The following is a 12,155-nucleotide window of genomic DNA, read 5'->3' on the forward strand; positions in this document are numbered from 1 at the left end:
TGTTTTAACATTTGGGGCCCTGGGGCCCATAATATTTGACTTATGAGGCCCATGTACATAATTATCTTGAAGTATAATTCTCAAGAGCTATAAGTAGACTCAAGCTGGGCACTGTAGCTGCTTTATTTACTGAGTAACGGCCGGCCCTATGTTTTAGCGTTTGGGCCCTGGGCCCATATTATGTGACATATGGGGCTCATATGTACATATAACTATATAATTCTCAGGTGCAACCTGTGTACAAACTCTGAGCCCTGAAGCTGCTTTATTTGATGAGAAACGGCCGGCCCTTTGTTTTAACATTTGGGGCCCTAGGGCCCATAATATTTGACTTATGGGGCTCATGTACATATGTTAAAGTATAATTCTCAAGTACTATCAGAAAACTCAAGGTGGGCATTGTAGCTGCTTTATTTACTGAGTAACGGCCGGCCCTATGTTTTAGCTTTTGGGGCCCTGGGGCCCATAGTATGTGACACATGGGGGTTATATATACATATGACAATATAATACTAAAGACCTATCTGTGTACCAAATCTGAATCCTATAGCTGCTTTATTTGCTGAGAAACGGCCGGCCCTTTGTTTTAACATTGAGGCCCCTGTGGCCCCTAGCCTTGTACATATGGGACCAAAATGGGCAAAAGGCACATCTGCAACTTAGGGCCCATATATATGCCACATGTGAGCCCTAGTCATCTTATACTTATAGAGCTAGGCTTGTCAATCTGTTGCACCATATTTTAACATTTGGGCCCCTGGGGCCCATAATGTATAACATATGGGGCTCTTGTATATTTGTAAATATAGAGTACCCCTAGGGCTATCAGTGTACCAACTCAGGGCCCTGAGGCTGCTTCATTTGATGAGAAACGGCGTGCTTTGTATTTTCACATTTGGGCCCCTGGGGCCCGTGACCTTTGACCTCTGGGGCCAAGATGGGCAAAAGGCACTTCTACGGGGTAGGGCCCATAAGTGTACCACATATGGAACCTGGGGCCCTTGTAGTTTTAGCGCTAGCCTTGACAGAATGTTGTGTTTGATGGGAGAAGGAGGAGGAGGAGGAGGAGAAGAAACCATAGGATGGCAATATACCCGTCCATGCTTCGCATGCGGGTATAAAGAATTTGTTATGTTTCATGTTCAGGTCCAAGGTCAAAGTGAAACTGGTGATCTGTACTATTTCCAAAATAGACCTAGCACAACGAGTAAAAACCACATATGACGCAAAATACATTAAATTGGGATCCCAAAATTTTGCATGCGCAAGGCGGGGGGACAAAGAATTTTTGGCAGGACGAGAGGGGGGAGCAAGCGATTTTTGGCGGGCCAAGAGGGAGGAGGACAAGCAATTTTTGGCGAGCCGTTTGGAAATTTTACCCCCCGGGGCTCATAATTATTGCACAGCCCCTTAGCTCATATTTTGTAAGTTGTAAGAACTCCACTGACCTACTTCACTTCATAATATACATGACCTTTAGGTTCACTGGTGTAATTAAAAACGTCAGATAGTGCAAGATAGTTCAGATAGTGCAATACCGGTACATTCCCTTAAGGTTTGGGGGGTGGGTGTTGAATGAACCATTTTATCATGTTTATAGTTGGAAAACATGATAATCTATGATAAATCCCTGTTTAAAATTTTTAATATTTCACAGGATGTTACGTTTACAAAATATATTTCCAAATACATGTATATTGTTCATATTACAATAATGTTAGTACTAATGTTATCTACCGTGTGCTATCAGGCGATATACATGTACGATATCAAAACGACACTTTTATTCTCTAAATATTAGCACAGTGACATCAGTTGTAATATCTAGGCCCTATTGTCCCAAACGTTGCATTGAACCCAGCAAGCACAAAACGTTTTCGACATCATTCGCAAAAGGTTATAAAAGGTTGTCAGAAAACGTTTAAATTGTAATGTCCAAATCTAGTGATCATTGTTTATGTTTGACTTAGCCTTTTAAATTATCCCGCGGCCCACTTTGTTTTTGATCCAATGCATGATGGGAACTTCTGATGAAAATGGCTGCGCCCATGTGAGAGGTTTCGATAACGTTTTTACGGAACTAAATGAAAGAAATCTTCAAGAAGTAGAGTATTTAAAGAACAAAGGAGTTAATATCTGGAGATATTAGTAAGTTAATAAGACTACCAATTGAAGAAACGTTAAAATCATGTCGTGACTCTTGTGTAATTTCCATATTTCATCCCGATGTCCGCATCGTAAAGCTTAAATGAATACTGCCAATTACAGTAAAAACGTGTCGTGTTTGCCAAGAGCGCAGATTGGACGGCAGTACATGAGTATACACACAGATTTAGTCTTCCACACGATAGTAGACGGTGCCAGAAGCGCTGATAAATAGATTGAAGAACGTACATGAGTCTTCAATTTCCTAAGAAAGCATTTGAAGCAGAATTTTACATACAGATGCTTGTGAAATATAATATCACATGATTGAAATCAGACCAAACATTGTCAATGTCAGTGATTCATGACATTAAATCGTAGCTGAATGTACCGTACTAAAGTAGGTGCTATTGAAGCGTTGCATTGTCATTAGTCCAGCCTGTGGCCCAACACTTGTGCCGGCTCATTGGATGTGGAGATCCGGGAAATCGGGGTGTAGCACTTGCTAATGACAACTGTTCGTGAAATTTGGTTTGAATTTGGACACAGTCGTAAGTGAGTGACGTGTTGGAAGCTAAAGGTATGAATCCATGAAATTGTTCCAGAAACAATTAAAGAGACACGGTAAACAATAAGTGTTGACCGTTGCGTTGTCATTAGTCCAGCCTGTGGCCCAACACTTGTGCCGGCTCATTGGATGTGGAGATCCGGGAAGTCGGGGTGTAGCACTTGCTAATGACAACTGAAGTTGAAATTTGGTTCGACACAATCATAAGTAAGAAAGTGACGTGTTGGAAACTAAAAGTATGAAGCCATGAAATTGTTCCAGAAACAAAAATAGAGACACGGTAAACAATAAGTGTTGACCGTTGGGTTGTCATTAGTCCAGCCTGTGGCCCCAACACTTGTGCCGGCTCATTGGATGTGGAGATCCGGGAAGTCGGGGTGTAGCACTTGCTAATGACAACTGAAGTTGAAATTTGGTTCGACACAATCATATAAAGTGACGTGTTGGAAACTAAAAGTGAATCCATGAAATTGTTCCAGAAACAATTAAAGAAACACAGTATTTCACACAATAAGATCTGACATTAGTCCAGCCTGTGGCCCAACACTTGTGCCGGCTCATTGGATGTGGAGATCCGGGAAGTCGGGGTGTAGCACTTGCTAGTGTTCAGAATTATCCAGTAAGCTGAACTGTGTTATCAAGAAAGAATTATTGACACTGAAAACAGTGATATTTATGTGAAACACAAATCGTGAAATGGATCCAAGAAAGATCAGTATGGCGTCAGAACCTGAAAGTAGGCCTATAGCCAGTAGAACAAGATCAAAATATGAAATGTATTCTCAGGTGAATGCAGATGCTATGTTACAACAAACAGTAATGTCACCGTATACAAAGGATGAGAATACCCTACCAGATGAGAAACTTGAAGAAATTCAAGAAGCTGTTCGAAAGATGGAAGAAGAATTGAGCTTTGCCAAAGAAAGAGCACGCCGTGCACAGCAGAGACAGGAGCAGAAAGATGAAGTTAACCCAGATGACAGTGCCTCCAACATTTCATTACATTCGTCCACATCTTCTGTGCAGAAAGCAAAGGTGAAGGAAATTGAGTTAAAAAAAAAATGGCAAACATTAGAAGAAGTAATGAAATCAAAGAAAGGAAGCGTCATTTACAACGAAGACTTCAAGACGCTGTTATACAACAGGAACTCGAAGCCGCAGCTTGTAGAGCAAAGGAAGAATTGAGGTTAGCACAACAAAGGGCAGACGAAATGAATTTACGCAAAGAAATTGAGGAAGAAGAGGAACGCTTGAGCTGCTTAGAACAGGAAATGGCTATAACAACAGACTGGGAAGCGGCGAAAGCAACTACATACGCACTTGGAAGCTGCTCGTCTGAAGTTACCAGCATTGGAACCAGAAACTCAATTTACCAAGCCAGTGATAGAGATAGGTCTCCAACCGTGACAGCGCCACCACAGTACATGTATGCCGCTGGTATGCATACATTAAGTACGCCTACAGCTGAGGATGGTTTCATGTATAGGCCAGCAACTTCAAAGCAAAGATTGGAGAAAACAAGTGATGCGATACAAAGACGAACAGATACAACTGAAGAAAGGAAACCAGTCAGTGGAGAAACAAAGTCAAATCTAGCCAAGCCCACTGTAAACACAGAAACAGAGAGTAAAGATCTGTTAGTAACATTGCTGGATAAACTGGTGACTTATCAGCGAGAAGCAACATTACCAACTACAGACATTGATACATTTGACGGCTCAGATGTGATACAGTTTCCGACGTTCTTGAGGACCTTTACCAGTACAGTGGAAGATGTCACCAATGATAACAAACGTCGCTTGGAGATGCTCCTGAAGTATACTAAGAAGGAGGCAAAGCAGCTTATAAAAGATTGCATTTTCATAGAGAACCAGGAGGAGGCCTACTTGACAGCAATTAAATTGCTGAAAGAGAATTACGGACAGCCAGCGATGTTGGCAACTAAATATAAGGAGCGAGCTGAACAATGGGTTCAAATAAACCCAGGTGACAGTGCTGCACTGAAGAGATATGCAATTTTCCTCACCGGATTCAGGAATGCGCGAATGGGAACCCCTGATCTGAAGACCGTAGACAGTTATGAGTTTCTCAAGGTATTAGCAAGCAAATTGCCACGTCCTCTCCAACAACAATGGATAAAGACCGTGGGAAGGTGCAGAGACAATGAAAACAGAGCCACCAGATTTGAAGACTTTGAGCAGTTTGTCACTAAGCTGTCACGAGATGAAAATGACCCAAGAATATCTGGCCTAGGATACCAAGGTGTGAAAACAAGTAGAAGCAGTGATACTGCCCCCAAGAGAAAGGTTTTCGCCACAAATGTACAACAGAGTCAGAAGAACAATACAGTGAATACAGCTGTGAACCAAAGCAAGTCAAGTCCTTCATGCATCTATTGTGGAGAGGGAACTCGTCACCAACTACCAGAATGCAGGAAATTTGCTGCTTTGAATGGGGTTGAGAAATCAGCGATATTTAAGAAGAAAGGACTGTGCTTTGGGTGTATGAGACCGGGCCATATGAAGAAGAACTGCCCTAAACCGCTGAAGTGCAGCAAGTGTAAGAGAGCGCATCCTACACCACTTCATGACCCTAATCGTGAGAAGAAAGCATCGGGAGATAAACCAGGTGAAACTCCAAGTGTGATGACGGGATGTGTTGGAACACCAGAGGAAGGGAGTGGACCACTGATGACTATAGTTCCCATTTTGGTGAAAGTTAAGAACAGTGATCAGTGCTTAGCTACACATGCCTTTCTAGACAATGGCTGTGGAGGAGTCTTTGTTAATAAAGAACTGTCAGATATGCTACATGTCAGGACGAGAGCTACTAAACTATTCCTGAGAACTATCAACTTGGAAGAAACCGTGGATACAGAGACAACACTTGATCAACTGCAAATAGGGAACATAGATGGTACCACATTCATAGACATACCAGATGCCTATATTAAAGATATACCAGTTGATGAGCAAGAAATTCTCACCCAAGGAGATATAGACAAATGGGAGCACCTGCATTCAATTAAGTTACCCAAATTAGACACAACACAAGCATGTTTACCCCAGGTGACAATGATGATAGGTATAAATGTGCCGGCAGCCACAACGCCACTAGAAACCAGAGTTGGGGACATTGGTCAACCATACGCTGTGAGATCGCCACTGGGCTGGCTAGTATATGGGCTGCTTGGAAGAAGGAAGACAACAGATGTACACTTCTGTAGTACAACAAGAATACAGAAAAGTGATCAGCAGCTTGAACAGTTATTCAAAAACTATGTGAACAAAGATTTCGATGAGAGACTTAATGTAATGAAACCAAGCCCTCAGTAGAGGACAAGCAGTTCCTTCAGGTGATGGCGGACACAATCAGACAGGAGCCAGATGGGCACTTTATGACGGCGCTACCATTCAGAAATAAAGATATTGTGATGCCCAATAATCGCACACAAGCGGAAGGTTTTGCCAATAGTCTGAGAAAACGCCTGAACAAGGACAGCGACTTACATGAACAGTATACCAAGTTTATGAATGACTTGGAAGCCAATGGCTATGCTGAGAGAGTACCAGATAAAGAGATGGTGCGTGCTGATGGACGGCAGTGGTATGTGCCCCACCATGGAGTATTTAACCCACGCAAGCCTGGGAAAATCAGAGTGGTTTACAATTGCCCAGCGGCTCACCAAGGCATCTCTATAAACAAACTACTATTAAGCGGTCCAGATCTCACTAACAGGCTGAGTGGAGTCATAACCAGATGGAGAAAGGAGCCTGTAGCGGTATTAGCCGATATACAGAGCATGTTCTATCAAGTAAGGGTGGAAGAAGATGACAGAGATATGTTGAGGTATCTTTGGTGGCCCAATGGGAACCTAGACAACAAACTTCAAGATTATCGCATGTGTGTTCATATCTTTGGAGCCGTTTCCTCCCCCAGTTGTGCCAACTTTGTGCTGAGGAAGATTGCAACTGACTGTAAGAACACCAAACCCAAGGTAGCGGAAGCCATATGCCACTCCTTTTATGTCGATGACATGCTAAAATCATTCGCGACGGAGGTGGAGGCTGCTGAAGTCTCCAAAGATATCCAACAGACTTTACAAAGGGGTGGTTTTAGATTGACTAAATGGCTAAGCAACAGCCGGATGGTGTTGCGCCGATTTCCATCCGAGGACAGAGCAGAACCAGTGAAACATCTTGATATAGATGTGGATTCCCTTCCAACAGAGAGAGCTCTAGGAGTGCAATGGAATGCAGAAACCGACCAATTGGGATTCTCAATCAGCATGAATGATAGGTGGAATGTAATGACCAGAAGGAATTTGCTATCTATCATATGTGGAGTGTATGACCCAATGGGCATGGTGGCACCATTTGTGATGAAAGCCAAAATCATACTGCAGTCTCTATGCCAACAGAAGATAGGATGGGATGATGACATTCCACGACAAGAAGCCCGTGAATGGAGCAGATGGACCACAGAGCTTCCCAAGCTGAAGGAAGTTAAGCTGAACAGATGTATGAAGTCAGCCTCTATCAAGAACCCAACGAAGATCCAGTTCCATCACTTCGCTGATGCTAGTGAAAAGGGATATGGTGTAGTGAGCTATGTTAGATACATAGAGGGACAAGAAGTACATTGTTCCTTCCTGATGGCTAAGGCCAGAGTCAGGCCATTGAAGCAGGTCACCATACCCAGACTGGAATTAACAGCAGCTGTGACTGCAGTCAGAGTAGACTGCAAATTGAAGAGTGACTGGAAAACCGGGGATGAAGAGCAGCAGATTGATAGTCATTTTTGGACGGATAGTTCAACCGTGTTGAAATACATTGAAATGAATCCTCCGTTTCCACACGTTTGTGGCCAACAGAGTGGAAGAGATCAGGGAAGCGTCTGAGTTATCACAATGGCACTACGTACCTACACAGGATAACCCGGCAGATGATTGTTCCGTGGACTTTCGATGACAAAGCTATTGAAGTGTGACAGATGGTTCAACGGTCCACATTTCTTATGGAAAGAAGAAGATGAATGGCCAAAGTCAGAATCAACAGAACCAGAAAGCCTGTCAACTCAAGATTCAGAAGTGAGAGATACCAGATACCGTTCTGTGAATGTAATGGCTGGAGTGGTGAAAGGTGAAGAACCACAAGACCCTGTAACCAGAATCATCCACTACTATTCTAATTGGATGAAGTTGAAAAGAATGGTAGCATGGTGGCTTTGTCTTAAACAAGTCCTGCTGCAGAAGTCCAGGAAGCAAGAAGTTAGGCTAGAGTCCAAAAACCTGACAGTGGAAGAACTACAGAGGGCTGAAGAGACCATTATCAAGACGGTTCAGCAGCAAGCGTTTCCTAAAGAAGTGACAGCCTTACAGAAGTGTAAAGGCAAACCAGTACAGAAATTGACCACAAATGAAGACAAAGAAGCAAAGAATGCATCACCCATGAAGGTCCACAGCGGAAGTCCTATATTGAATCTGGATCCGATACTAAGTAACGGAGTTTTGCGGGTAGGAGGAAGACTGAGCAATGCACAAATACCAGAAGATGCCAAGCACCAATTCATACTTCCCAGATACCACCATGTTTCCGATATAATCTTGGATTATGTTCATCGCCAGTGTAAACACCAAGGCAGAAATCATGTACTAGCTACCCTGCGACAGAAATATTGGATACTCGGGGCCGGTGTGAAAGTGAAGCAGCTGATGAAGAAATGTCTAATTTGCAGAAAACAGCGCTGTAAGTTAAACCAACAAATGATGGCTGACCTCCCTGCTCAACGTGTTAAAGCAGATGACCCACCGTTCACTTACACAGGGGTGGACTACTTCGGTCCGTACGAGATCAAACGTGGAAGATCAACAGTAAAGCGCTACGGAGTGTTGTTCACTTGTTTGAACAGTCGTGCGGTGCACATAGAGGTTGCAGATAGTATGACCACTAGTTCTTGTATTAACGCCTTGAGAAGATTTATAGCAAGGAGAGGAATGGTGAAGGAGATTGTCTCGGACAATGGCAGCAATTTTGTGGGCACCAACCGTGAGCTACATGAAGCATTCAAAGCCCTTGACCACGATGCTATTCAGATGTTTGCATCCACCCATGAGATTAACTGGAAATTCAACACTCCCACAGCATCGCACCATGGAGGAGTGTGGGAACGGATGATCCGTACAGTCAGGAAAATCCTCCATGCCATGTTGTCTGAGCAGCATTTGAAAGTGGCAAGAACCGATGAAGAGCTTTACACTTTAATGTGTGAAGTGGAAGTAACAATAAACTCAAGACCACTGACAAGAATGTCGGAGGACCCAACCGATTTGTGTGTACTGACCCCGAACCACCTGCTACAGCTGCGCAACCCAGAAACACTCCCACCAGGAGTATTCACAGAGAAAGATGCCTACTCCAGAAGACGCTGGAGACAAGTACAATTCCTAGCCGACCTATTTTGGAAAAGATGGGTTGCAGAATACCTACCAATGCTCCAAACACGTCAAAAGTGGCTGAAACCCAAGAAAAATCTTCAGGTCGATGACATAGTGCTTGTGGTAGATAATTCAGCTCCACGCAACTCTTGGCCGATGGGCAGAATAGAGAAGATTCATGTGGGAAACAAAGGCCTAGTGCGCAGTGTGACAGTGAAGACACAATCGACCACCCTAGATCGTCCAATCAACAAGTTATGCCTTCTGCTTGAAATGGAGTGACAACTGTTTACACAGTGAATTTGTGAATTTACATCTATTTTATGAAGTTTCATGTTGATAATTAGCAAATGGACACTTAATTGAATGGAACTTTGTGCCAGCTTGTGTATCAACAGTGTCACCGTGAATGGAACTTTGTGCCAGCTTGTGTATCAACAGTGGCACCGTGAATGGAACTTTGTGCCAGCTTGTGTATCAACAGTGGCACCGTGAATGGAACTTTGTGCCAGCTTGTGTATCAACAGTGTCATCATGGTGTAGTGTTACCAGAATGAGTTACACAAACTGTTACCACATGTGAATTACACGAACTGTTACCAGATGTGAATGACACGAACTGTTACCAGATGTGAATGACACGAACTGTTACCAGATGTGAATGACACGAACTGTTACCAGATGTGAATTACACGAACTGTTACCAGATGTGAATGACACGAACTGTTACCAGATGTGAATTACACGAACTGTTACCAGATGTGAATGACAAGAAGTTTCAACCCAAAGGAACCTGAAACTTTAGGCTGCCATGGTTGTGCACAGGCAGTTTTTTAATTAACCTATTCCAAAAATTTAAGTTTGTATTGGAAAATTACTTTGGATTGGGAAACTGTCATGGTATGTGCACGGGCAGTTTATAATGTTAAATTGTTGTTTTGATACCTTTTTGATATTTGAAGTGAAGTATTGAGCAAATTTCCAAAACTAATTGAAAAATTAAGCTTCACAAAGAGAACTGACTTTAAACACTCCATGAAAGAGATAATATTGATTTGATGTGAAAGAACACATCACCATCACAGCTATTCACTTACCAGCTGTTTGAAACTTTTGATTATTTGATGTTTAATGAGAAATATTTGTAAAATCAGTGAACATTTCTTTGAAACCAAAGCAGACTTGTTTTAGTGGCAAAATAGAAAACCCTTTGCTTTTGGCTGATTGTTTACTTTCATGAAAATTGCAAGTCTGATAGAACTCTTAGAACTTAAAACTTTATGTAAATGTGCCATGAAAGACACATGGTCACCACAGTGAACTTTAATATGAATGTGCCATGAAAGACACATGGTCACAACAGTGAACTTTAATGATGACATTTGATTACATTGTGTTTCAGTCATGCTAAATAGCATTCAGTTTATTGAAAGAATTCAGTTACATGTTTGAAGTTTGAGAAAACACATTGTTAACTTGTTTCATGTTATATTGAAGCAGCCAACTCAAATTTAAATTGAAAGATCTCAAATTTGGGAGGGTTGTTTGGACATAGTATTTTATCGTCTCAATGATTTTCGACTGGGGGCCGGGATGTAATGTCCAAATCTAGTGATCATTGTTTATGTTTGACTTAGCCTTTTAAATTATCCCGCGGCCCACTTTGTTTTTGATCCAATGCATGATGGGAACTTCTGATGAAAATGGCTGCGCCCATGTGAGAGGTTTCGATAACGTTTTACGGAACTAAATGAAAGAAATCTTCAAGAAGTAGAGTATTTAAAGAACAAAGGAGTTAATATCTGGAGATATTAGTAAGTTAATAAGACTACCAATTGAAGAAACGTTAAAATCATGTCGTGACTCTTGTGTAATTTCCATATTTCATCCCGATGTCCGCATCGTAAAGCTTAAATGAATACTGCCAATTACATAAATGTCGGGTTATAAAGAGTATATAAAGGGCATAAAAGGTTTTCATAACATTAAAACATTTTTGATAGCCTACTGCAAATATTTTAACATAATGTTTTTTAAGTGTTGACAAAATATTTGGCAAAAACTGTTTGCAAAAAATAAATAGTTGGAAACATTTTAAACATATTGTTGTAGTGTTTTTTCATGCAAAACCTTTTAATACGTTTTCATGCCCTTTATATAACCCGACACTTAATGTTATTAAAACTTTTTTACCTAAACCAAATCCCAAAATATAACTTGTTTAAAACGTTTTAGTGTTTGCTGGGGGAAGTGTTGGAAATATTCTGACTAGGTGCGCATCATTGGATTTTTTTGGGGGGGGGGTGGCATGGCATTTCGGATCAGGCGGACTTCTTTAAAGATCAATGAATGCTTTGTTTTGCGTGTGGAATAAGTGGGAAATACCGGTGTTTATTGGTAAATATTACCATTGAATAACATGCTGGGAAATAACGTGTGAACTACTCAAGAATGTTCGCCTTGAAAGCAGAATGTACTGGTGTGTGCTAAATACATTTAATACATAATTGTATCATAAAGTTCAATGGAGATCACATCCACCGTACAATGTATAATAATCACAATCCAACTATCTAAATTATATTCAATTGACCTCAGATGACGTTTTTGCTGCTCAATGATGATCACATCCATCAAGTTCCATGACAATCCAACAATCTATACTCAGTAATTGTTGCCCACACATGTTCAAGGTCAGGTCAAGGTCATGCGCCAAAAATGTTCAAGGTCATGTCAAGGTCATTTGAGGTCAATTGAAACTTGGTGGATGTGATTTCCATTCATTTATGAATTAGATGTATTTAGCACACATTTTCATTAAATTCAGCTTTCAACATGATTATAACATTCTTGAGCATTTTGCGATAACCCCAGTATTTCCTTGGTGGTATTTACCAGTAGATACCTGTATATTTCCCAACAAACACTGCTATTTTCCACCTGGTAAATGCAATACACAAAACAAATTACCAGCACTCCAGACACTTATCAACGCAAAATTGTGGA

The 12,155-nt window shown here is 41.5% G+C and overlaps 2 protein-coding genes across 2 annotated transcripts; both read left to right on the forward strand.

Annotated features, from left to right (window-relative positions):
• Window positions 1-6,071: 6,071 nt before the first annotated feature.
• On the forward strand, window positions 6,072-7,613 carry LOC140149643 (uncharacterized). The gene has a single exon (XM_072171723.1). It carries the CDS (start codon window positions 6,072-6,074, stop codon window positions 7,611-7,613), a length of 1,542 nt encoding a protein of 513 aa, XP_072027824.1.
• Window positions 7,614-7,679: 66 nt separating this feature from the next.
• Window positions 7,680-9,431, forward strand: LOC140149645 (uncharacterized). Its single transcript, XM_072171724.1, has one exon. The coding sequence runs from the start codon at window positions 7,680-7,682 to the stop codon at window positions 9,429-9,431; it is 1,752 nt and encodes a 583-aa protein (XP_072027825.1).
• Window positions 9,432-12,155: the final 2,724 nt, after the last annotated feature.

This window comes from Amphiura filiformis, chromosome 4, assembly GCF_039555335.1.
Source record: "Amphiura filiformis chromosome 4, Afil_fr2py, whole genome shotgun sequence".
NCBI classification, from domain to species: Eukaryota; Metazoa; Echinodermata; class Ophiuroidea; order Amphilepidida; family Amphiuridae; genus Amphiura; species Amphiura filiformis.